This window comes from Coregonus lavaretus (assembly GCF_964263955.1).
Source record: "Coregonus lavaretus genome assembly, contig: HAP1_SCAFFOLD_754, whole genome shotgun sequence".
Classification (NCBI taxonomy): Eukaryota; Metazoa; Chordata; class Actinopteri; order Salmoniformes; family Salmonidae; genus Coregonus; species Coregonus lavaretus.
The window spans coordinates 6,034-33,654 of NW_028161992.1; the positions used below are offsets into that span (position 1 = coordinate 6,034).

General features: G+C 47.6%; 1 protein-coding gene across 1 annotated transcript; it reads right to left on the bottom strand.

Moving 5' to 3' along the window:
• Positions 1–774: 774 nt before the first annotated feature.
• Positions 775–17,045, bottom strand: LOC311119764 (E3 ubiquitin/ISG15 ligase TRIM25-like). The gene is made up of 4 exons (XM_084194420.1): positions 16,412–17,045; positions 9,577–9,837; positions 8,612–8,836; positions 775–2,058 (listed from the first exon to the last, which is right to left on the bottom strand). The coding sequence occupies exons 1-4, from the start codon at positions 16,997–16,999 to the stop codon at positions 1,594–1,596; spliced, it is 1,539 nt and encodes a 512-aa protein (XP_084050546.1). The 5' UTR covers positions 17,000–17,045; the 3' UTR covers positions 775–1,593.
• Between the last annotated feature and the right edge of the window lie 10,576 nt (positions 17,046–27,621).

The window sequence follows — 27,621 nt, forward strand, 5'->3', positions numbered from 1 at the left end:
ATGAAGTTGTCTAAACACAACTGGAATATAATTCATTTCTGATTCATTGTTAATGGATTTTCCATTAGGAACACAGGGGGAAAACCTAACACAACAACACACATAACACACAACCAATAAAAACAAAGGGGGAGGAAACCACTAAAGTCATTACCATATTGTCATTTTCTAACGACAGGGAGAAAACATGTAAAATCTAGAAGACTACTTTAGATCTGGTCAAAAGAAGCCTAGTGCACTACGTAGGGAACAGGGAGAGATTTGGGACAGAGACAGTAACCCCTGTATGGAAATCTTCATTCTAATGACAGCGAGCAAATCTCCAATCTCCACCCTATTCCCTATGTAGTGCACTACTTTAGATCTGGTCAGAAGTAGCCTAGTGCACTACGTAGGGAACAGGGTGTCATTTGGGCCAGAGCCAGTATCTCCCCTGGGTATGAATTGTCTCTCTATCTTATCTGTCTTCTATATGATGTTCTCCTCTCCTCCTCTCTTCTCTCCTCTATTCACTATATTCTATCATCCACACCACATGCCAGCTTCAACACAATCCATTTACAAGTTAAAGACACACCTTGGAATAAATAGCAAAGGAAAACTACTACTAGATGGATTTTTTATTTCCCATCACCATGAATCATATTTAATAACTGAACAGTAGCAGACCTAACTTCATCTGTTCCTGACTCTGGGTAGTGGATTAAAAAGACCATCAATCTCCAATGATATTAAAGTACAATTCTGAACATTACTGATATACTGAGTGGCAAGTCAAGATATCTACAGGGTTTTTATTGTTTGGTTAATATCACCACCTGCTGGACAGGTTTAATGTTGCTTGACTGAGCAGTATGGGAGAATAAAAGATGCCAAATTTAGGGCCGGTTTCCCGGACATCTCCATTAAACATGCTTTTTAGTCTAGGACTAGGCTTCATCTGTGTCCGGGAAACCGGCCCATATAGTTCAATTAGCAAGTAAGTAACACTACCTGTTCCATGATACTGAGGAAAATGACATTGAGACAGAGAACCAATTGAGAAAACATTTAAATGTTTCTGAATGACAACCAACATACATTAACAGCATACATCATGATTAATGTAAATTTATAAGATTAAAACGTTGCACTTACAAATAATATGAATGCATTGAATTGTAATTCATAACATCTTCTGAAGATCAAATCAATCAAATCATTGTACATAAAAACAGAGCAGAATGAATCATCACATCTGGGGACCATCACCACCAGCATGACTAGTATCTATGTGGACCCTACTACAGTTTAACCAGCTCAGCTATAGACTACACCAGCATGACTAGTATCTATGTGGACCCTACTACAGTTTAACCAGCTCAGCTATAGACTACACCAGCATGACTAGTATCTATGTGGACCCTACTACAGTTTAACCAGCTCAGCTATAGACTACACCAGCATGACTAGTATCTATGTGGACCCTACTACAGTTTAACCAGCTCAGCTATAGACTACACCAGCATGACTAGTATCTATGTGGACCCTACTACAGTTTAACCAGCTCAGCTATAGACTACACCAGCATGACTAGTATCTATGTGGACTCTACTACAGTTTAACCAGCTCAGCAGTACCATTGAGCCTAAACCCAGGATAAAGGGGCTGAGTGAATGTGGTCTGGACTCTGTGGAGGAGGGTCATTGTGTCAGAGACACTGTAGAAGGAAAGAGTACCTGCCTTGTGATCCAGGTACACTCCTACTCTGGAGGACTGAGGGCCTGATACTTTAGTTACAACATTATTGTGTCTGAAACAATAACTACCTCTACAACACTCTAACCTCCAGGACTTGTCATTGTCTCCAAATCCACTACCTGTCCCTGTTCTGCTGATGTCTTTATATGAGACTGCTGTAACACACTCCCCACTCCACTCCACCTCCCAGTAACAGCGTCCAGACAGACCCTCTCTACACAGAACCTGATAGTAGTATGTGAATCTGTCTGGATGAACAGGATATGGTTGGACTTGGCCTGTACGTGTCACCTTTCTGTTCCCTTCAGACAGAGAGAGGTGTGTTTGTTGTCACGGTTCAGACAGACGACCAGAGGACCACAATTGCGTCACACCAGAAAGTTTATTAAACTTAAGGGAAAAGGGAAGTAGGGAGTGAATGAAGGCTCCAGGGGTAACAGGGATCCCGTCCAATGCGCTGGGTCTGTGCCCCCCCCAGTGGCAGCGATGCGTCCTATGAAGCCGGTGGTGGGTGGTCCAGAAGTCCTGGGGGGGGGAGACACAGACACAACAGGGCGGAATGAAACCAGGCAGCAGTACAGTTCAAGGGAAATCCAAAATACGTAGTAGCAAGGCAGAAGGCTGGTCAGAGTTACCGGGATTGAAGAGTAGTCAGGAGTCGTAATGGCAGAAGCAGGTCTGGATCTCCTGAGGCAGAAGAGTATCCAAAAAACAGGCAGGTCCGGGGTCACAAAACCAGGGTGAGCCAGAAGCGCGAGCAAACAGGTTCCGGGTGTGAGCTTTGCAGACGATCTGACACCGGAGAGCTGAAAGACAGGGCCTTAAATACTGGGAGAGGTAGTGGGTAATGCAGCGCAGCTGGCAGAGTAATTAGAGCAGAGCAGAGCAGGGACAGGTGGAGCTAGTTAGGCTGAGTAGAGAGAGTGGTGAGCAGAGTGGAAGAAAATTAAGGTGGTAACCCGGTGGAGTGAGAGGCCCATGACAGAACCCCCCCCCCAAGGGACGGCCCCAGAAGTCCCAAGAGCAACACCACGCCGGGCGGGAGGAGGGGAGCCGGAGGAGGGCTAGAACTCCTCCGAACGGTCCGAGTGAACGTCCTCATCCTCGGAGGAAGCCGGAGGGCCGTGGTCGGGAGATGGGACAGGTCCCGAGACAGGATCAGGCACAGGACAGGAAGCCGAGCGGGCCGGACGGTTAGGGACCCCTCTGGGGCGGCCCCTACGGATTGCAGGTTGATCAGGATGCCGTTGGTGGAAAGCGGTGATGAGAGTCCTATCCACAATCCGACTAGCTGGCACCCAGGTCCTTTCCTCAGGTCCATAGCCCTCCCAGTCAATGAGGTACTGGAGACCCCTACCCCTCCGTCTGGACCGAAGCAGGCGGCGGACGGTGTAAACCAGACCACCATCGACGAGCCGTGGAGGAGGAGGACCAGGCGCAGCAGGGACCAGCGGACTCTCATGGATGGGCTTAATCTTAGACACATGGAAAGTGGGGTGCACCCTCAGGGAATTAGGCAGTTGGAGCCGGACAGCAGTTGGGCTAATCACTCTTATGATAGGGAATGGGCCAATGAACCGAGGTGCCAGCTTCTGCGACTCCACCCTGAGTGGCAGGTTCTTCGATGACAACCACACCCTTTGACCAACATGGTAGGTGGGAGCAGGAATTCTCCGACGGTTGGCCCCGGTAGTGTAGCTGGCAACGGATCTGAGGAGTGTGGCTCGGGCTTGTGACCAGGTGCGGCGACATCGACGGGCAAAAGCAAGTGCAGATGGGCAAGTAACCTCCTCTTCCTGGCTGGCAAATAGAGGAGGCTGGTATCCATAAACACATTGGAAAGGGGACATACCGATGGCAGAGCAGGTCAGAGAATTGTGTGCGTACTCCACCCATGTCAATTGCTGCGACCAGGAGTGGGGGTTGCGTGAAGTCATGCATCGCAGTGCCTTCTCGAGCTCCTGATTAGCCCGCTCTGACTGCCCATTGGATTGGGGATGGAATCCGGAAGTCAGACTGACTGTGGCTCCCAGCAGGTGACAGAACTCCTTCCAAAAAGCGGAGGAGAATTGTGGACCACGGTCAGAAACTACATCCTTTGGCAGTCCGTGGATCCGGAAGACGTGTTCCAGGACCACCTGGGCGGTCTCCTTGGCGGTTGGGAGCTTGGGGAGGGGAATGAAGTGTGCCATCTTGCTGAAACGGTCAACGATGGTGAGAATGACGGTCATGCCACTTGAAGAGGGCAGCCCCGTGACAAAGTCAAGGGTGATGTGAGACCAGGGACGTCTGGGCACAGGCAGGGGCTGCAGCAATCCGGCTGGGGGCTGGCAGGACGACTTGTGTTGGTTGCAGATGGGGCAGGCTTGGACGAATTCCCGTACATCCTTCCTCAGAGAGGGCCACCAGAACCTCTGGGCGAGCAGGTTGTAAGTGCGGGTGGAGCCAGGGTGACAAGCTAGGCGGGAGTCATGTCCCCACTGAACGACCTGGGACCTCAGGTCTTCGGGGACAAAAAGGCGGTCAGCTGGGCAAGTGCTGGGACCTGGCTGGTTACGGAGAGCCTCCAGCACCTGTTCCTCAACAGCCCAGGTCAGAGCTGCAACGATGCAGGGACTTGGCAGAATCGACACAGGGTCCTTGGAGGGGGTGTCATCCTTCTGGAATTGACGGGAGAGGGCGTCTGGCTTGGTGTTGCGTGATCCAGGCCGGTATGACAGAGTGAAATTAAACCTGGTGAAGAACAGGGCCCAGCGGGACTGCCTGGAGTTCAACCGTTTGGCCGTGCGGATGTACTCCAAGTTCTTATGATCGGTCCAAACGAGAAATGGAATGGTGGACCCCTCCAGCCAGTGACGCCACTCCTCCAAGGCAAGCTTCACAGCCAGCAGCTCACGGTTCCCTATGTCGTAATTGCACTCAGAGGGGGACAACCGACGTGAGAAAAAGGGACAGGGATGGAGCTTCCTATCCTCCGCAGCCCACTGAGAAATCACAGCACCAACTCCCACATCCGAGGCGTCCACCTCCACAATGAATTGCCGGTCCACATCAGGCATCTGGAGGATGGGAGCGGAGGTGAACCTCACCTTGAGGGTACTGAAGGCTTTGTCGGCTGCTGGGGTCCAGGTGAAGGGTTGCTTGGTGCTGGTTAGAGCAGTGAGAGGGGCAGCAACGGTACTGTAGTTCCGGATAAACTTCCTATAGAAGTTAGCAAACCCCAGAAACTGTTGCAGCTTCTTTCTGTTCTCCGGAACTGGCCATGAAGTGACTGCTGATACTTTGGCAGGATCCATTTGGATACTTCCCTCTGCCACTATGTACCCCAGGAAGGCCACTGTCTTGACGTGAAACTCACATTTCTCTGCCTTGGCGTAGAGGGAATTCTCCAGAAGACGATGAAGGACTTGCTGGACATGGCGGGTGTGTTCAGACAGGTTTCTGGAGTAGATTAAGATGTCATCCAGGTAAACGAAGACAAACTTGTTTAACATGTCCCGCAGTACATCATTCACTAGAGCCTGGAACACAGCAGGAGCATTGGTGAGGCCAAAAGGCATAACCAGATACTCGTAGTGGCCTGTTGGTGTATTGAATGCGGTTTTCCATTCATCTCCCTCCCGGATCCGCACTAGGTGGTAAGCGTTTCTGAGATCCAACTTGGTAAAAACAGTGGCTCCCTGGAGCAACTCAAAAGCAGAGGTGAGCAGAGGCAGAGGGTAACGGTTTTTCACTGTGATGTCGTTGAGTCCCCTGTAGTCGATGCAGGGGCGAAGAGATCCGTCCTTCTTCCCCACAAAGAAGAAGCCAGCACCAGCAGGAGATGAAGATGAACGGATTAATCCTGCGGACAGAGAGCCATTGATGTAGTCCTCCATGGACTTTCTTTCAGGAGCAGACAACGAATAAAGACGACCCTTTGGAGGAGCTGTTCCAGGGAGGAGGTCGATGGCACAGTCGTACGGTCGGTGAGGGGGCAGAGATGTGGCTCTTGCTTTGTTAAACACCTCTCTGAGACCATGGTAGCATTCTGGGACATTGGAGAGGTCAGGAGCGGAGTTAGTAGGTACTGGCCGAGGGGGTAGTGCGGCAGCAAGCAGGCAGGTTCGGTGGCAGTCCTCTCCCCACTCCCTGATCACCCCGGTCACCCAGTCGAGCTGAGGGTTGTGCCGGCGGAGCCATGGGTAACCCAGGATGAGGGGTTGGCCTGGAGAGGGGAGCAGGTGAAACTGGATAGTTTCTTGATGGTTTCCGGACAGACCCATCGAGACCGGGGCCGTGACATGAGTGACCGATCCGAGTAAGTGTCCGTCCAGTGCCCGGGCAGGAATAGGAGGTGTCAAACGGAGGTTCTCCAGTCCCAGTTGGCGTGCCAGCTTGATGTCCATTATGTTGGCTTCGGCGCCAGAATCCACCAGAGCAGCCAGGGTGTGAGTTGAGTCAGAGAGGCGGAGGTGAACTTGCAGCAGGGGTTTGCGGTCGGAGGACTGGATGGTCATTGAACTCAACCGGACTCCCCCTATGCCCGGTGAGCTTCGGCCCTTTAAAGGGCAGGTTACCACACGATGTCCATCACCTCCACAATAGAGGCAGAGGTTTGAGGTGAAGCGGCGCTGGCGCTCTGCAGGAGTGAGGGAGGCTCGCCCAATCTCCATAGGCTCAGACTGATCAAGCTGACCTGGGTGAGTGGCAGTAGATGACAGGAGCCCAGTCGGATCTCTCCGAATGCCGGTAGTAGGTGGACCTTGGCGCCCCCTCTCACGACGACGGGTCTGTATCCTTCTGTCGATCCTGACAGTCAGTGCGATGGCTTCATCAAGAGTGGAAGGCAGTTCATGGGAGACCAACTCGTCCTTGATATAGTCAGCCAAACTATGGAAGAACGCGTCCACCAACGATGGTGTGTTCCAAGAACTTCGTCTAGCCAGGGTTCGGAAGTCGATGGAATGGTCTGCGACTGTACGTCTGCCTTGTCGAATACTGAACAGTTCACGAGACGCCTCTGCGGTGGGTGAATCCAGGTCAAACACCTTCAGCATCTCCTCAGCAAACAGGTCGAAGGTTGCACATGCGGGGGTTTGACGTTCGAACTCTGCTGTTCCCCAGAGTCGAGCTCGGCCCGTCAGGTGAGTGATGGCATACCCAACTTTAGCCCCCTCCGTGGCGAAGGTCCTTGGCTGCAAGGAGAACTGAAGTCGGCAGCTAGTCAGGAATGGCCGGACCTGGGTTGAATCGCCGTTGAACCGCTCGGGGTTTCCAATCTTGGGTTCCGGAGCAGCGGCTGCAATGACCGGGGCAGGTAACTCGGGGGCTGGGCTGGTGGGCAGACTGGCTGGGGTAAGGTTGGTGAGGAGTTGAATGATCATGGCGAGTTGTTGTTGCTGCTGCTGGAACTGCTGCTCATGCTCATCGGTTTCCATGTCGGGGAAAGTGTGCGCTGAGTCCATAATGGTCAGATCGTACTGTCACGGTTCAGACAGACGACCAGAGGACCACAATTGCGTCACACCAGAAAGTTTATTAAACTTAAGGGAAAAGGGAAGTAGGGAGTGAATGAAGGCTCCAGGGGTAACAGGGATCCCGTCCAATGCGCTGGGTCTGTGCCCCCCCCAGTGGCAGCGATGCGTCCTATGAAGCCGGTGGTGGGTGGTCCAGAAGTCCTGGGGGGGGGAGACACAGACACAACAGGGCGGAATGAAACCAGGCAGCAGTACAGTTCAAGGGAAATCCAAAATACGTAGTAGCAAGGCAGAAGGCTGGTCAGAGTTACCGGGATTGAAGAGTAGTCAGGAGTCGTAATGGCAGAAGCAGGTCTGGATCTCCTGAGGCAGAAGAGTATCCAAAAAACAGGCAGGTCCGGGGTCACAAAACCAGGGTGAGCCAGAAGCGCGAGCAAACAGGTTCCGGGTGTGAGCTTTGCAGACGATCTGACACCGGAGAGCTGAAAGACAGGGCCTTAAATACTGGGAGAGGTAGTGGGTAATGCAGCGCAGCTGGCAGAGTAATTAGAGCAGAGCAGAGCAGGGACAGGTGGAGCTAGTTAGGCTGAGTAGAGAGAGTGGTGAGCAGAGTGGAAGAAAATTAAGGTGGTAACCCGGTGGAGTGAGAGGCCCATGACAGTTTGTGCTGTGTTTGGGTCCAGTGTGAGCTGACAGGAATCTGGGAGAAGAGCAGAGCAGAGACCAATGAGGGGAGTTAGAACAATAAGTGAAGTCAGATACTGTATCTACCCTGTCTTTGATTAGAGCACAGCAGAGATCAAATCAGAGAAATATGAGGAGTCAGATAGATACCCAGTCTTTGATTAGATCTACTATTGCTATATATTTCTAGAGGGATTGTTAGGAGTGTCAGTAAAAAGAGACTGTTAGTTACTTCAGAATAAAGAGACTCACATTGTAAGAACTGTTCTCTGGTCTTGGGCTCTGGAGGCAGTACAACCTCCACTATATTCACTACAGACACACAAACACATTCACAGAGAGAGGGAATGTTATCATCACACCATATTCCACATGTATATGACTAGTAGGGAACTTTCAATGGTCTAAAGTTGATGTTCTTATTATTTTCAACACACCTGTAGTGGAGATCTTGGTCCATTCTCCTTTAAGGACGTCTTCTAGTTTCTCTCTCAGTTCAGACACAGTCTTACTCACATCTCCAAAGTACTGAAGAGGACGGACAACGATGCTGGGTAAGTCTGAAGATACACTGGTACTGGAGAGAGACTGATAACTCTGGGGGGGGGAGAGAGAGAGAGAGAGAGGGAGAGAGAGAGAGAGAGAGAGAGAGTGAGAGGGAAAAGAACCAAATTATTGAGAGTTTTAATTTCATATCACATGTATCAAGGCAGTTGAGTTACCTGGAGGAAATGGATGTGATCCTCTGTGTGTGAGAGCTGCTCCAGCTCAGTGCTTCTCTTCCTCAGCTCAGCTATCTCCTGCTCCAGTTGCTCCAGGAGTCCTTCAGCTTGACTCACTTGAGCCTTCTCTTGGGCTCTGATCAGCTCCTTCACCTCAGAGCGCCTTCTCTCAATGGAGCGGATCAGCTCAGTAAAGATCTTATCACTGTCCACCACTGCTGCCTGTGCAGAGCTCTGTTAAGAGAGAGAGAGAGAGACTGACTTGTCTTACTTTAATGAGCCATCCTCATTACACTAACACTCCCACCCCTAAAAACACATTGCGTGCCACCACAACCTCCACACAATCACATTATCCAGTACCCAACACCACAGTACAATACACCAACCAGCACCACATTCCAACCGTCCATCCAACCCCTCCTCTCCAGCCGTACAGACAGCCCCACTGAGCCCCCATACCTCCTGAAACATCTCCACACTGTTGATCATTTTGTACAACTCAAACTCAACCCTAAGGCGTCAACAGTAATGGCATTACCCTGGCAACACAGAAAAAACATGATGAACAGTCTGTCATTGCAGAAAACGGACACCCCTCCCAGGTCAACCCGAGCCAACCAGCTATTGGTGTCCAGGGCTTCATGTAATACCCTCCACTGGACGACCCCTGACCTTTCCAGCACTGGGAGCTTATAGAGCACCCTCCACCTATACCCTGCCATGCTCTCAGCCCCCACAACCCCCTGCCACTGATGCCCCTTCACTCCCACTAAGCTCCTGATGTGTCTAACCTTGACACTGAGGGTGTACAGCACCTTACCCCCCACCTCCTCAAACTCCCCCAGGCTCAGCGTGTTAAAAGTCAGTAAGTCTTCCGGACTCTCCTGCCAGTCCCCAGTCTCTGCTGTCACTTGCAGTGGTGGAAACGGTGGTGGCCCCTCCTCAGGCTGCTCCAGCCCCCTCCTCACTGGGTCAGGCAGAGCCTCCTGGACCTCCCCCATGACTCTCTCCAGCAGCCTAAGAGACGTTTGTCCCGCCTGCTGTGCCGACTCTTGGGGGGTTTTCCACCCCCCCGCAGCCGCAGGTCTGCTAGTCTCCTGATGCCTGCTGCCATTAAAGGTCCCTGCAGGATGGCTGAATGAGTGGACCTCAACAGGATCAATGGGTTGTGAAAGATGGGCTCCTCCCATACCCATGGCCCAGGCGTCACACCCCCCTCTCCTGTGGACCTCAACAGGACCAGACACTTGGGAGATGAGCCACCTCCACTTCGTCAGCCTCGACACCACCGCTTGTGACACTCCTTCCCAGTTCTTCCTATCCCAACCCTCCGAGCCCAGATACACCCCAAGCATCTTGAGCCACTCACAGCCCCACTGCAACCCCCCTGGAAGCTGCGGAGGTGCCCTGTCCCTCCTTACCCACCCAGCAGGTTCCCTCATCTCCCCACAACAGAAGTTACCCACCCATCAGGCTCCCTCATCTCCCCCACAACAGAAGTTACCCACCCATCAGGCTCCCTCATCTCCCCACAACAGAAGTTACCCACCCATCAGGCTCCCTCATCTCCCCACAACAGAAGTTACCCACCCATCAGGCTCCCTCATCTCCCCCACAACAGAAGTTACCCACCCATCAGGCTCCCTCATCTCCCCCACAACAGAAGTTACCCGCCCATCAGGCTCCCTCATCTCCCCCACAACAGAAGTTACCCGCCCATCAGGCTCCCTCATCTCCCCACAACAGAAGTTACCCACCCATCAGGCTCCCTCATCTCCCCACAACAGAAGTTACCCACCCATCAGGTTCCCTCATCTCCCCACAACAGAAGTTACACGCCCATCAGACAAATGTAAACAATGGATTTTTTTGGTTTCCCCACTCTGTTTCTCCAACCCAAAAGAGCTGGGAGCATCCATCTCCCTCAACATGGAAAAACTAGCTCTTACAAGTGATCCTTTTGCTTTCTCTGAAATGAAAGCCCCTAGGTCCCTGAGTAGTTCAGATAGATTATCTTGTAGCCCCACTTTGCCCCACCAACTCAGCCTCCACCTCATAAATGAACCACTCAAGCTCCCCCAGTACTCTCCTGGCCTCTGAAGAGGAAAAAAAGCTGTTTAGTGCTGACAGAAAACCTGAATCTGGGCTTTCCCTACATCCCACCACTGACTGAGAGACCCAAACTCCCCCTTCTGCTGTCCCCACCTCTCCCAAAAGCCTTGGAAGTTTGAGCAAAAAGTGGCACCTTGTAAGAGCTTTACAATGAATTTCCAATAGGACACCTGCCTGGGCCCTGGTGAAACAGAGAACTGAGCCATGGCAATATGATTGTCTGAAAACCCAACTGGGAGAATGGAGGCCCTCAATAGCCTGTTGCTGATTCTTGAATGTATAGATACGATCCAGGAGAGCTGTGCTCACCCTACCCCCAACCACCTTCACCAACAAATACTGCTTTGAGGTGGGATACTTAATTCTCCATGTGTCCACTAGATGGAACTGATTCAGAACATCATTCAACACCCCTGCCCAGCCCAAATGAGTTCCCTCACTATTCCTGTCTTTAGCAAAGTCAATGGTGCAGTTCCAAGCCTAAACATTAATTCAGTCACCTCTGGTCGACAAAAACGTATTTTCCTAGTACATTCATTGTCAAATTCATCAACCAGCATCGAGCACTCTGCCTTCTCACGCAAGCGAGGGGCATGTTGAGGTAAATATGCTAACCGCAACGGTTGCATTATGTAATTTATTGGTGGGCTGGAAGATGCACTCCTCTTTTCTATTTACTCCCAATATGAGATATTAAGTTGATTTTTATCATGCATGTTTTCTAGGGTTGAGGTTAGCGCATCGGACAACATTATGACACTTTATCAAGTGTTCTGCCTTGCAATAATAAATAGAAAAAATTACTAGTAACAAAAAACAGCAAAGTGCTTCGATAGAATTTTGATTATTTTGTTCATCAAAACCTATTTAGTACTATAATGGTATTTACTAACAATATTATTACTTAAATAGTTTCTAAATGTGTTCTAGGCTACCCTACCCTAGAATTAGGGTTAAGGCTAAAATAGGTTATTAGTAGGGTTAAAGTTTCTGTATAGCACTCAGAGCTCAATACAACTAATAGGAGCTGGCAGGGTGAAACATGCCCTATTATTTCTAACCTACGGCAAGCATCTGGGACATATGGTAATATTACGAAACTGGGCTCCATGGCGGATGCAATGAAGTAATTTTATCAGAAAAATGTGTTAAAAATGTATTGTGTCCAGCCTAGTCCTAGCCCCCCGCAGCCGGCTGGTGGCGCTTGTCTGCACTAGCATTATGCCCTACATCCCCACACTAGAAACACCCAAAACTATCTGTGCTAGCTAACCCTGCGTTCCACCCCTCCCCTCCCTCCTGGTACCACCACCACTTGACCCTGCTCTACTCCCCTCCCTCCTGGTACCACCACCACTTGACCCTGCTCTACTCCCCTCCCTCCTGGTACCACCACCACTTGACCCTGCTCTACTCTCCTCCTTCCTGGTACCACCACCACTTGACCCTGCTCTACTCTCCTCCCTCCTGGTACCACCACCACTTGACCCTGCTCTACTCTCCTCCTTCCTGGTACCACCACCACTTGACCCTGCTCTACTCTCCTCCCTCCTGGTACCACCACCACTTGACCCTGCTCTACTCTCCTCCCTCCTGGTACCACCACCACTTGACAACTTTCATGTTTTGAAATTATACTTCATTACTATAATGATTATCAATAAGCTTAAACATTAATTCAGTCACCTCTGGTCGACAAAAACGTATTTTCCTAGTACATTCATTGTAAAATTCATCAACCAGCATCGAGCACTCTGCCTTCTCACGCAAGCGAGGGGCATGTTGAGGTAAATATGCTAACCGCGACGGTTGCATTATGTAATTTATTGGTGGGCTGGAAGATGCAGTGTTTTTTATTTTCTATTCAGAGGCTATTTACTCCCAATATGAGATAATTTTATATAGAAGGTTTTTATAATGCATGTTTACTAGGTTTGAGGTTAGCGCATCTGAGTAGGGATTATTTGGGTTCAATACCTGTCCTACCTATTAATCATATTGCTGCTTGTAGCCTAAAACTGATGATCCCCACACTAGAAACACCGAAAACTATCTGTGCTAGCAAACCCTGTGTTCCACCCCTCCCCTGTGTAACCTTGAAGTTTGTTAAGAAACAAACACTTGTCTACGAAAAGAGACAACATGTTTAACGGATTCCGCTTGGCACCCAGCCGAGAACACACGAAAACCACTTGCAAATTTACCAAAACTAACCAACTACTTGCGGTCTGTTCGTAAGTAATAAACGGAGGCAGATTAGCCACCACAACTCTTATCGAAAGAGGCGAAATCTGCACCAACACACCCCTCACAAAAATCCCACTCGCAACAAGACAAACCTTTTTCATTAACACAACCACCGCCTTGTTCATGTAATAACTCCAATAGTAGGTCACTCCTATTAGATTTACTAGATGATACACTATTCAATACAGACAGAGAATCTGACCATACTATAATTCTAACAGGTTGTACGTCCTCCACCCACTGGAGGGCAACTATTATCACCAACAGTTCAACTGAGTATACTGACAGTTCATCTGTTAGTCTTCTACATATCTGCACATCAAATTCAGGAACGTAAACGCCTGCTCCTGTGCGCCCACTATCTGGGTCCTTGGATCCATCTGTGAAAAGCAGTAAAAAAGCATAAAATCTTCTACCAATGTAATTGTCAACCAGTTTCACTATATCACTGACTTCTGAACAATCTTTCCGTTTCTCTACCAAGGTTAGATCAACAACAGGGTCTGGGAGTAACCATGGAGGAACATCCCCTATCACCACAGAAGGGCCAACCTCCAACTCCCTCAAACCACTCTCATCAGCAAGCTTTCCAACTGTCCAACCAAAACCACTGCCTTGTCTACTAGTATATTCCCAACAGTCATCTAGAACAGTAGCAGTGGGATGCTCAACCTCACAGCCTTTCAACCCAATAAGATAATGACCATTTCTTACGCTGTATATCCAAAGGCATCTCTCCTGCCTCCACCAGTAAGGCACATACAGATGTTGATTTAAATGCACCAATACATATCCTTAAAGCTATATACTGGATTCTGTCCAGCTTCTGAAGCCAAGTCTTTACCTCTGTTCCATAAACTGTACACCAGTAATCAATTGGCGTCCTGATCAGAGCTCTATAAATATCCATCAACAATTGTCTGTCAGCACCCTATTCATAACCAGAGACCCACACAACCAACTACCATGAAAGTTAATGAATGAGAGAGACAGAGACATCGTTACAATACTGTACATAGACATAATGTAACGGTTCTTCTTCTTTGGTGTTTAACGGCGGTTGGCATCCAATATGTTGCATTACCGCCCCCAACTGGACTATAATATAAATCCATTATACTTTGTGATACAAAATGGGAAAATGGGAAATTATAATAATAATAAAAAAACACCCTTCCAACTAACCCTACACTCATTAAATACCCACTACCCCATTCCACTACTTTGACCCTATCTGCTCATGCACCATGCCAACGGCCTGGGAGGACGGGACACCACTCAACACACCCTGTAACTCTTCTGAAGTCTAATCTTGTATGCCCAAATAGTTATCTGCAGCTGCCACCACAACATCTATTTTCTGTGATTTACATTCAATTTCATTCAATTTCTGCTGTACAGTTGATAACCATTGCTATGAACGGCAAGAAGCTAACTTTACTGAAGCATATATCACTCGTTGGCCTATCCCTCTGTGCTGGCACAGATCTACTACTCACAGGGATCCTCTCAGGATCTCTCACCCTTGACCCATCCTCCTCTACTTTCTTCACTGTCTCAGCATACGACACCTTCTGTACTACTCTGACTCTAGCCACCTCAACCTGCCTCTCTCGCACCGGACACTTCCGATCCCCAGCAACATGGGTATCCCAACAGTTGACACACACTTTATTCACCAGAACAATCCTTTATCCCATTCTCTTCCGCACACATAAAACATCTTGGAATCTCCCTCCCACAAACTGCTGCAACATGACCATAAACGTTGCACCTGAATCAGCACAGTGGATTCGCCACAAAAGCTCTAACAGGATAACTGATATATCCTACCATGACTTTGTCGAGTAAAGACTCATAACTCAAAAGGACTGACAGTGACTCCTCTGTTTCACCACGCTCACCACCGGGTCTGCGTTGCACCAAACGGCGGGAATCACAAACACCAGCAGTCTTCAACCTTAATTGCTCCACTTCTACACTTAACGCTACCCCAGAAATCACTCCTTTCAATGGTGCCCTGTTCCTAAGAGCAAAGCAAGAAACAGATCTTGACCCAAGTTGCGTAACACGGAGCGCCCACTCTCTCTGGTCAGAAGAAACACAAACAAATATCACAAGTCCACTACAGGTTACCTTCACTGATTCAACTGCACCCAACTCCTTTCCCACCCACCCTGAAACTACAAATGGATCTGCCAAAAGGTATGGATCCACTTTGTCCTACAATGTAACTCCTACTGCACCAGATTCTTCTTTATCATGTCCATTGATGCCAGGCTCTGGTTCTGAGCTCTTCACCACACCTTCTACCTCACTTAACTCTCCCTCATTCATTTCCATTTCACCTCCAGAACTCAGTCTGGCGAATGGCTCACTCTGTTTGCACTTGAGTTATAACATTTGAAAGTTTTTATTCCTTTGAAACTTTTGTGAGTGTAATGTTTACTGTTCATTTCTGATTGTTTATTTCACTTTTGTTTATTATCTATTTCACTTGCTTTGGCAATATAAACATATGTTTCCCATGCCAATAAAGCCATTTGAATTGATTTGAATTGAGAGAGAGAGAGAGCTCCATGTTAATGTATAGGGGACATGAGTCAGTCATGATTTCTCAAGGTTTTGTGATGAGGTAGCCCCGCCTTCGACTTCAAAATCAGTGTCGGCCCTCAGCCCAATAGGGAATATCCTCTTGGTGTAACGGTCAAGCTGTTGCTTTCTCTCCTCAGTAGACCCGGGTTCATATCCCGCCGGTTACATTAAGCAGTCTATTCTCTGAAAGGGGTCCAGACAGCCTGTTCCCAACAGTGGAGCCAGTGGGATTGGATAGGGGCATCTCCCTCTCTCTGACTGGAGGAGAGAAGTGAAATGGTGTGTCTCCTCTGGTCAACAATACTCACCTTGAGAGACTCCACAGCCTGATGGAGCTCCTTCAGGTCCTTCTCTCTCTCCTGGAATCTCTGCTGGACTTTCTGCTGACTCATCCCCAGCTGCCTCTGTGGAGAATCACTCTTCAATGAGCTATCAAGCTTTATTTGTCCAGTAGATCAATAGTATAGTAATGGGACATAGGGCACATTGAAGATAGGGATTAAAATGTTGAGGAAGAGTCTGTGTGAAATTATATTATTAAGTTGTTATGTGAATGATTATAGTTTTAACAGTGCACAAAACAGGGGAGCTGATTGGGTGTTTGATAACGAATGATAATGGTGTTTGATAACGAATGATAATGATGTTTGACTTTAGAAAATGGTGATACATTTGGAGAATCTGGGTTAGCATATCTATATAATCAAGGTTTGTGTTCATATTTGTTCTGCCGTGGATCGGTATCATTTGAATGATCTCATATTCAAACAGCCTTAGTTCCTACTGTATCTTTAATTATTTGTTTATCAGACAGTCACCAACAAGTAGTTCTGGTCTTACCTGTTTCTCAGTCCTCTCTGCTGCAGCTGACACTGTATCATGGCCTTTATGTTCATCCATTGTACACAGATAACAGATACACTGCTGATCGGTACGACAGAAAACCTCCAGCAGTTTGTCATGATGAGAGCAGATCTTCTCCTGTAGTTGTGTGGTGGCTTTGACCAGCTTGTGCTTCTTGAAAGCAGGATATTCATAGTGAGGTTGGAGGTGAATCTCACAGTAAGAGGCCAGACACGCCAGACAGGACATGAGGGCTTTCTGCTTTCTGGTCCCAGTGCAGAAATCACACGCCACATCTCCAGGTCCAGCATAGCACAGAGCAGGAGGGGGAGCAGCCTGGAGTCCTGTCTTCTTCAGTTTCTCCACCACTTCAGCCAACATGTTATTTTTCCTCAGATTAGGCCTTGGAGTGAAGGTCTCTCTGCACTGAGGACAGCTATAGACCCCTTTCAGAACATCCTGATCCCAGCAGCCCTCAATACAGCTCCTACAGTAACTGTGTCCACAGGGAATAGCCACCGGCTCCTTCAGTAGATCCAGACAGACAGAACAACAGAACTGGTCCTGGTCCAGCAGAACTCCTTGCTGAGCCATTTGGACGGTTGTTCACTCTCACACAGACAGACGACACAGAGACTCAGATCAGTTTCGTTTCCACAGAAGAGAGTTTGTGGGAGGGGGAGGGACTTCCTGGTTCTGCCAGAGGGGTGGGGTTAAAAGGAGGGAGGGAGGGGTTAGAAGAAGGGAGGAAGAGAGAGAGGAACTGCATGCAACAGGAAGAGGGAGACAAATAGTTTTGTTCCTGGGTTAGAGTCCTTAACATGGAACAAATGAAATAATGAATCTTAAAATGTGAGTTGTTAGAATATATAAAGGATAACAGTTTCTATGAAGAACATATGTATAATTATTTTAATGACCTTTATAATGCCTTATAATACACTTATGTGTTCTACTTAAGCAATAAGGCCTGAGGAGGTGTGGTATATGGCCAATATACAATACCACAGCTAAGGGCTGTTCTTAGGCACAACGCAACGCGGATTGAGAATGATGTAACACTTTCAAAAATCAAATCAAATTATTGGTCGCATACACATATTTAACAGATGTTATTGCAGGTGTAGCGAAATGCTTGTGTTCCTGGCTCCAACAGTGCAGTAATAACTAACAATACACACATCTAAAAAGTAAAGGAATGGAATTAAGAAATATATAAATATTAGGACGAGCAATGTAGGAGTCTGGAGTGTAAATATATTTATAAACTGGGTAGTTCAAGCCCTGAATGCTGATTGGCCGACAGCCGTGGTATATCAGACCGTATACAAAACATTTATTTTACTGCTCTAATTACGTTGGTACGTTAATAGCAATAAGGCAGTTTTAGAACACCTACTCATTCAAGGGTTTTTCTTTATTTGGACTATTTTCTACATTGTAGAATAACAGTGAAGACATCAAAACTATGAAATAACACATATGGAATCATGTAGTAACCAAATAAGTGTTAAACAAATCAAAATATATTTTATATTTGAGATTCTTCAAATAGCCACCCTTTGCCTTGATGATAGATTTGCACACTCTTGGCATTCTCTCAACCAGCTTCATGAGGTAGTCACCTGGAATGCATTTCAAATAACAGGTGTTCCTTCTTAAAAGTTCATTTGTGGAATTTCTTTCCTTCTTAATGCATTTGAGCCAATCAGTTGTGTTGTGACAAGGGAGGGGTGGTATACAGAAGATAGCCCTATTTGGTAAAAGACCAAGTCCATATTATGGCAAGAAGAGCTCAAATAAGCAAAGAGCAACGACAGTCCATCATTACTTTAAGACATGGTCAGTCAATACGGAACATTTCAAGAACTTTGAAAGTTTCTTCAAGTGCAGTCGCAAAAACCATCAAGCGCTATGATGAAACTGGCTCTCATGAGGACCGCCATAGGAAAGGAAGACCCAGAGTTACCTCTGCTGCAGAGGATAAGTTCATTAGAGTTAACTGCACCTCAGATTGCAGCCCAAATAAATGCTTCACAGAGTTCAAGTAACAGACACATCCCAACATCAACTGTTCAGAGGAGAATCAGGCCTTCATGGTCAAATTGCTGCAAAGAAACCACTACTAAAGGACACCAATAAGAAGAAGAGACTTGCTTGGGCCAAGAAACACAAGCAATGGACATTAGACCGGTGGAAATCTGTCCTTTGGTCTGATGAGTCCAAATTTGATATTTTGGGTTCCAAGCGCAGTGTCTTTGTGAGACACAGAGTAGGTGAACGGATGATATCCACATGTGTGGTTCCCACCGTAAAGCATGGAGTAGATGGTGTGATGGTGTGGGGGTACTTTACTTATGACACTGTCTGGGATTTCTTTAGAATTCAAGGCACACTTAACCAGCATGGCTACCACAGCATTCTGCAGCGATACGCCATCACATCTGGTTTGGTCTTAGTGGGACTATCATTTGTTTTTCAACAGGACAATGACCCAACACACCTCCAGGCTGTGTAAGGGCTATTTGACCAAGAAGGAGAGTGATGGAGTGCTGCATCTGATGACCTGGCCTCCACAAATCACCCGACTTCAACCCAATTGAGATGGTTTGTGATGAGTTGGACCGCAGAGTGAAGGAAAAGCAGCCAACAAATGCTCAGCATATGTGGGAACTCCTTCAAGACTGTTGGAAAAACATTCCTCATGAAGCGGTTTGAGAGAATGCCAAGAGTGTGCAAAGCTGTCAAGGCAAAGGGTGGCTACTTTGAAGAATCTGAAATCTAAAATATATTTTGATTTGATTGAACACTTTTACTACATGATTCCATGTGTTATTTCATAGTTTAGATGTCTTCACTATTATTCTACAATGTAGAAAATAGTCAAATAAAGGAAAACCCTTGAATGAGTAGGTGTTCTAAAACTTTTGACCAGTAGTGAAGGTATCCAAACTTTTGACTGGTACTGTATACAGGCTCTGACTGTCTGCTCTATATCAGCATTCATCTTGGGCCAGAATAACACTGCTTTAGCACCTTGTTTTGACTTTTCCATCCCTAGATGGTCCTTGTGTATTTTGATCAGAATGTTTTTCTGTATCACACACTTGGTATCACAATTCTTGAACCCTTAAACAGAATTCCATCAAGTCCAGATAGCTCATCCCTGTATTGACCATAAGGGTATGGTATAGCTTGTACAGACCACCTGCATGTTATGGCTTGAATCACCTTCTGCAAACACTCATCTTCTGCAGCAGCACGTGAAATAACTGTCCACATTTCATCTGAGACTGGGCAACTCTCTCTGATAAGGTTTACATGTATGGTCTCGTCCTGCTCATATATATCTGGTTTGGTTCTGAGCTGTCAAAAGCTCTGGACAATGTGTCTGCCACTAACAATTCTTCCCCTGGCCTGTACTCGAGTTGCAAGTCATATTTCTGAAGTTTTAGAAACAGTCCCTGTTCTCTTGGTGGTGTGTGTGTTAGACCCTTCCTTGCAATAGTAACTTAAGGTTGATGATCTGTTTCATCCCACACTGTTTTACCACAGATAAACACACTGCATTTCTCACATGCATATGACAGTGCCAATACCTCTTTCTCAATCTGAGCATAGTTACACTCAGAAGTTGGCAGAGCCCTGGAGGCATATGCAACTGGGCGCCATCTAGTGCCATACTGCTGTAACAACACTGCACCTTAACCTGCTTTAGAGGCATCTGCTGAGATTTAGGTTTTGAGCTTTTTATCATAGAACCAAAGTACTGGAGCATGCATGATCAATGCCTTGAGCGCCTCAAAACTCTTTCTGGTGATTACTGTTCCAACACCACTCTGTAGTTTTACACAGTAGACTTCTCATCTGACTAGTGTGAGTTGCCAGATTAGGTACACATTAGCCCACATAGTTAACCAGCCCTTAGAACCTTTGTACGTCCTCTTGATCGGTAGGCAGTGGCATGTTCTTGATGGCGGTCACTTTGCTCTGGTCTGTCTGAACACCTTCACATGTTAGTTTTTCACCCAAGAAGGTTATTTCTGTCTTTCTGAATTCCCATTTGTCTGCATTTAGCTTTAGCCCATTATTATACATTTAAGTCATTTAGCAGACGCCCTTATCCAGAGCGACTTACAGTTAGTGAGTGAATACATTATTATTATTTTTTTAAACTGTCCCCCTGTGGGAATTGAATCCACAACCCTGGCATTGCAAACGCCATGCTCTACCAACTGAGCTACATCCCTGCCGGCCATTCCCTCCCCTACCCTGGACGACGCTGGGCCAATTGTGCACCGCCCCATGGGTCTCCCGGTCACGGCCGGCTATGACAGAGCCTGGATTCGAACCAGGATCTCTAGTGGCACAGCTAGCACAATGTAGTGCCTTAGACCACTGCGCCACTCTGACTAGATCAAGTGCTGCTTTCAACCTGGTGTTGTGCTCTTCAAGAGTCTGAGCCCATATTAGCACATCATCAATGGACACTGTGGTGCCTGACACACTCTCAGATATCTGTTGGACTGTCCTGTGAAAGACTTCTGGTGCTGAAGTGAGACCAAACGGGAGCCTTTTAAATGACTAGCTACCAAAATGATTATTGAAAGTACAAAGCCTTGTACTCTCCTTGTCTAGACTGATCTGCCAAAACCCTGAAGAGGCGTCTAGCTTTGAGAAGTATTTAGCCCCTGCTATGTCCCTGAATATCTCCCCTCTGGTAGGCAGCTGAAAGTGTTCCCTTTTTACATGCTTGTTTAGCTCTTTTGGATCCATACACAGTCTGAGCGAGCCGTCTTCCTTCTCAACTATTACTAGTGAGTGGACCCATTCAGTAGGCTCTTCTACTTTGTCTAGGATATCTAAGGACTCTAGCCTCAGCAGCTCTGCTTTTAGCTAGTCTCTTGGTGATAATGGTACCTTTCTAGGTGCATGGATCACTGGTCTATTTGGCTGATCTAACTCCATTTTGTACTGCACCTTGAGTTTTCCTATTCCCTGAAAAACATCAGCATATGCATCCTCAACATTAGTCATTTCACCATATGAACCCATTTCACTAGACCCAGTAAGTTACATGACTTTAACCCAATGATGGGTGTTGTTTCTCCCTTTACTATGACAAACGGAACCTTGTGAAATTCATCATCTACCTCCAGCACCAACCTGCATGTCCCTGAAGACCACTGGTTTTACCTGTAACCGTAACAATTCAGTCTCTGGAATGATGTTGACCTGTGCTCCAGTGTCAAGTTTGAACACAAGATCAGTTCCATTAGTCTTGTAGGTAGCAGTCCAGTCCTCGTCTAGTCCTACAAGTGTGACTGTTCCCACAAAGAGGTCACCAAAAGACCCATCACTGTACTCGTTGTCACCACTGTTGTCCTGGTCCTCGTTGACACAGTGTACTGTATTTTGTTGTCTCCGCTGCCTGCATTTGAGTGAGAAGGGGTTCTTCATGCCACAGTTGTAACACTATTTTCTATATGCTGGGCACTGGCAAGGTCTGTGCTCTCCTCCACAGCTGCTGCAGGAGCGCTAGTTCCCTGAAGTGGGCTGCTGTCCTTTGAAGTTAGCCGTTTAGCTGTAGCTCTTCCTTCGCTAACGTACTCCACTTTGCATACGGTGTCACTAAGAACACCGCTGTCCATTGGCCGTATGCGACTCTGAGTCACCTCTCTAGCTTGACACATTTGTATCGCTCTTTCTAGTGTCAATTCATTCTCACCAAATAACTTCTCTCAGCCCCTTGTCTCTCACCCCCATGACAATTCTCTCATATCAGAAAGTCTGCAATTTGACTGAAATTACACCACTGACATTTCAGTTTCAAGTCCATAATAATTTATTCTGGGAGTTCAAAAAGACAGGAATTTGACTTATACCAGTTCATAATCTGCTTGCTCTTCATCCATTAGCTGAAAGCTGTTGTAGACATCAATGGTGTCCTAGACTGTGAGAAACAGTGCGACCTTCTGTGCGTCGTCTTTTCCAGCCGCTCCTATCGCCGTCAGATAGAGGGTGAAACGCTGCTTAAACCGCTTCCATTGCTCTTCAACGTTGCCGTTCAGTTTCAGTTTTGTTGGAGGCTTTAGCTGCTCCATGTCGTTAGCCAGCTAGCACTGCAAAAAGACTAGCTACATGCACTGCACGCTCCGTTAGTTCCGGCGTGGTTATTTTTACCTCAGTCTCGTTAGCCCAGTGGCTAGTTAGCTAACGTTAGTCAAGTTAGCTAGCTAGTTGACGTGAAGCCTCTTGGCGGCGTTCAGCATTTTCGACCAAAACTCGATGATGGATGAGTCAAATCGAGTTATTTCACTCCTGGTACCATGTTGTATCTTCTTGTCTAAGAAATACTAAAGAAAACAACTGTTCTTTAAAACATAAGTACTTCTTTATTCAAGTTAACCGGAGCCGTACAAGTATCGTGCATTAAGCTGAGATCTCCCACTCTTTGTTTGAATGTTAAATGACGAGACAGAGGCATTGATGCGAGTAACCCGTCTTGTTCAGTATATTGCAATACATCCGGGTATCTCAAGTACACCGGTAAAACACTGGAGTTGCAGTAATTAACATTTACCAACAGATGGCATCATTGTGCCTTCTTCCACCCATAACATCTTCCCTTTTATAAAATAGGACAGGAACTGTCAATTCACTAACAAAACAAACCTAGTAGTAATTTCCAACATGAACAGTTTAGTATTTTTTTTATTTTTTCAGTTAACCACTTAACACATTTTGATACTCTCTTCACTTTTATCTCTGTCTGTCAACAATCCCTAATGGGAAACCTACAGATTAAGTATTTTTGGTGGCTGGGACAGACGCCCGCAGCGTGAAAAGACAGGGGACTTGTCTGCAGGGACTGCGGGCTCCCGCACAGGCGTGTCACCTGACTGTCTAAGGGGAGTATTGATGGACGAGGGAGTGGCCGACCTGTGATCCCCTGGCACTTCGCCCAGTGCCTCAGGCCCCATGTGACTTGCTGGGGTTCCGTCTTTTGTCATGCGACCCCTATGACCATCAGAGTTCTGAGTAGATGCTGGCTCAGCAATCCGAAGGTCAACCCTGTTACGACGGTACAGTGATCCATTCACTTCGACCAAGTTTCTGTACACAGGATCCGAGTCTCCAGAGGCCCGTCCGGTCCCCTGGTAGTGGCTTCATTCGCACCGTTTCACCCACCCTGAGCTCAGGTAAGTCTTTTGCTGATTTGTCATAGATGAACTTGGAGACCTGTCTTCTGTGACGTAGCTTCACCAGCACATCTGTCACCACACATGGCTCCAGGAGAGTGCTTGCTACTGGCAGAGCTGCTTTTAAACGCCGTGCCATGAGGCACTGGGCCGGGCTGCTAATCATGCCTTCTGTCGGGGTATTGCGCCACTGCAGGATTGCTTTCCAGGCAATTTTCGGAACTCACTTCCGGAGAATTGGGGTCCATTATCTGAAATTACCCTATCTGGCTGGCCATAGCGGGCAAACTGAGCCTTGCAGCGTTTGATCATTGTCTCTGCTGAGAGGTCGGGGAGGAGGTCAATCTCCCAGAAGTCTGAGTAATGATCAACTACCAGCAGAAAGTCTTTGCCACTGTGCTGGAAGAGATCTAGACTTACTATCTGCCAGGGGCGCATTGTTGCTCAATGGCATATTCATTGCAGATTGTGCATTTACTGACATAGTCTTTGATTTCACTCTGCATTCCTGGCCAATACAGTGTGTCACGTGCTTGTCTGTAACAGGCCTCACCTCCAATGTGACTTGAGTGCACGCGCGCCAACATCTCAGTGCGCAGAGACCGGGGAATAACGACTCTCTGACCCTTGAATATTACTCCGTTTTGAACACTGAGCTCTTCTTTGACTGGCCAATATTCTCTGGTGGCTAAAGCAGTTTCTTCCTTGCAGTCGGGCCAGCCCATCAGAATCACAGACCTCAATGCCTGGAGTTGCTCGTCCCTGTCTGTGTGCTGTCTGATTTGTATAAGGTGCTGGTCCGTAACATTGAGGTAGTCAGCCTGGTTGATGTGTTCAACATCCACTTGCTCTGTTTGTAAGCTGCACACTGCGTGTTGTTCATGCATGGAGCGTGTGTGAGTGCCTGATGCAGTAGCCCTGCTGAGCGTGTCACTCACATACATCTCTGGCCCTGGCTTATACACCACCTTGAGGTTGTAGTTTTGTAGGGCCAGTAGCTCTGCAGTCGTTTCGGGGCATTCAGGAGAGGCTTGCTGAATATAGCAATAAGGGGCTTGTGATCTGTCTCTGCGGTAATATTGTCACGCCCGTACAGGTAGTGGTGGAAGCGTTGACATGCAAACACAATGCTGAGGCACTCCTTCTCTGTCTGGGCATAGTTCTGCTCTGTTGGAGTGAGTGCCCTAGAGGCGAATGCCACAGGCTGGCCCTCTTGCATGAGGCAACAGCCCAGTCCATACTGGCTTGAGTCACTCTGAATCGTGACAGGTTTTGACACATCGTAGTATCGCAGTACAGGTGTCTGGGTGACCAGTTGTTTTATTTCCCTCACCGCTGTGTCATGTTTTGGGAGCCAATGCCAGATGGTGTCCTTGTCCATGAGCCTCCTTAGTGGTTCACACACTTCAGAGAGCCGCGGTAGGAACTTGGCCAGGTAGGTGACGAATCCGACGAAGTGCTGCACTGCCTTCACGTCAGATGGGTGGGGCATATCCAAGACAGCCTTCACTTTTTCTGGATCCGCCTTCAATCCGGTGGAGGACAAGATGTGCCCATGAAAGCGAACCTCTGGCACTTTAAACTGAAGCTTTTTTATGCTTAGCCTTAGCTTGACCTGTCTGCATCTGACCATCAGGGCCAGCAGCTTGGTGTCATGGTCACATTCTGCCTCCTCATCACTGTCCCCACAGCCCACTACGAGGATGTAATCTGCTATGGGTTCCACGCCACTGAGTCCCATCAACAGCTCGTGCTGTTTCCGCTGATACACCTCTGGAGCCACGGAGACACCAAACGGGAGCTTCAACCACCTCTTCCTGCCCCAGGGTGTCCAAAAGGTGGTCATGTAGCTGCTGGGCTCGTCAAGCTTGCACTGCAGGAAGGCATCTCTGGCGTCCACGAGCGTGAAGACTCTGGCCTTTGGGAGCTTGTAAAGAACATCCTCCAACGTGGGCATAATGTAATGTGAACGTCTCAGAGCCCGGTTGAGGTGTTTAGGATCAATGCATATCCGTAGCTTGTCTGGTTTCTTGACGATAACCATATTACTTATCCAGTCTGTAGGCTCGGTGACGGATATGATGTGGCCATCTGCTTCGTATTTGTCAAGCTGAGCCTTCGTAGCTGCTTTCATGGCCACTGGTACATTGCGGGGTGCACACTGGACAGGCTGGATTGCTGCGTCCAACTCAAAGTGGACTTCGCCGGGAACTGACTCGACCGGTGCGTTGAAGACATCATGGTACTTGCTTAAGAGTGTCTCCTTGCTCAGGGGCCCAGCCTGGACTTTGTCTATAATGTTAAGATCAGCTGGGATGGTGAAGTTAATAAACCCAAGGTGCTCGCATGTAGAACCTGACAGTAATGGCTGTTGACTAGCCTCAACTATTTCAAACTCAAGAGTGTGTTTCTGGCCACGTAAAACTCACTCTGTCACAAACAGGCCTTTAGAGGTCATGAACTGGCCTGAATACAGTTTCAGCTTGGTGCTACTCTGTGTGAGTTTGTCTCTGGGCGCGAGCCTCTTTTTATCTTTAAGGCTCATAACGTTACATGTGGCCCCTGAATCTAGCTGGCATTGCTGTGGTTTATTATTAAGTAGCAGAGTGACAAACCATTTTTTTCCTTTTGCCCTTACTGCCCCTATGCACTCGCTAGCATATACATCCTCTGTGCTGTTGTTCCCTTCATCTGTGTTTATTTCAATGGAGTGCACTTTACCCTCCTTTCTCTTGCTTTTCATGCAGGCCCTTGCGAAGTGATTAGCTGTACCACAGGATTTGCATCTTTTTCCATAGGCTGGACAGTGTTCTTTTCCTCGTCCATGAGAAATGCCACAATATCGGCATGCATTGGGGTTGTCTACTGCAGAGTTGGCTGTAGTATTAGCATTAGCTGTGGCAAAAGGGAATTTCTTTACTGGCTGCCTGAATGTACCATTGACATTGTCCATATGTTGCCTTTCTAGCTCCATGGACCGTATCTGTATATCCGTAAGCTCTGCTGCACGGCATGTCTCCACTGCCAAGACCAGTGTCAGGTCACGTTCTCTCAGCAAACGTCTGCGGGTGCCCTCATCAGTTATGCCAAGCACTATCTTATCTCTGATCAGTTCATCTCTTAAAGCACCATAGTCACATGTAGCTGCCTTTTCCCTTAGCCTAGTGACAAAGCTGTCAATGGACTCCCCGTCCTCCTGTTTGCAACAACCGAAAACATAACCCTCGTAGATAACGTTCTTTGCTGGCTTAAAGTAAAGTTGGAGAGCATCAAGAATAGCTGTAGCGTTACCTTGCTGAGCTGCTGTTCGGTTCAGGTTGTGTTTGTATACGTGTCGGCATTCAGCTCCCATTATAGTCCTCAAAGTGGCAGCCACTACCTCATCGTCCTTTTCCCGAAGTCCCGTTGCTAGTGCATAGTCCTCCCATTCACCTCTAAACGTATCCCAGTTTGTGCTCCAATCTCCGCTGAGCTTCATAACGGCGGGAGGGGGAATGTTCGCTGCCATGTCTAAACGGTGCTAACAACACGGAAGCTAACTAGCAAACTCAATCTAGCTAAGGACAATTCCAGCAAAGATTTACTCAACTAAGCTTTTTTTTTTTTTTTGTAAACCAGAACAGGTGACTCTAATTTGCGGAAAGCATGGTTAGTTATCCCACTTCTGACACCATGTTTGAATGTTCAATGACGAGACAGAGGCATTGATGCGAGTAACCAGTCTTGTTCAGTATATTGCAATACATCCGGGTATCTCAAGTACACCGGTAAAACACTGGAGTTGCAGTAATTAACATTTACCAACAGATGGCATCATTGTGCCATCTCCCACCCATAACACTCTTCTGCGCCGGCTTCGTGTCCGATACAGTATGCCACAGAGGCAGGGTTGCCAGGTGAAGCTACATTTCTAACCCAATGACAACTCAAAACCCGTACAAAAGCCTGAAAACTATCCCCATTTCATTTTTTTCACAGCAAGAGAGGACTTGCCATCATTATACAATAAACCCT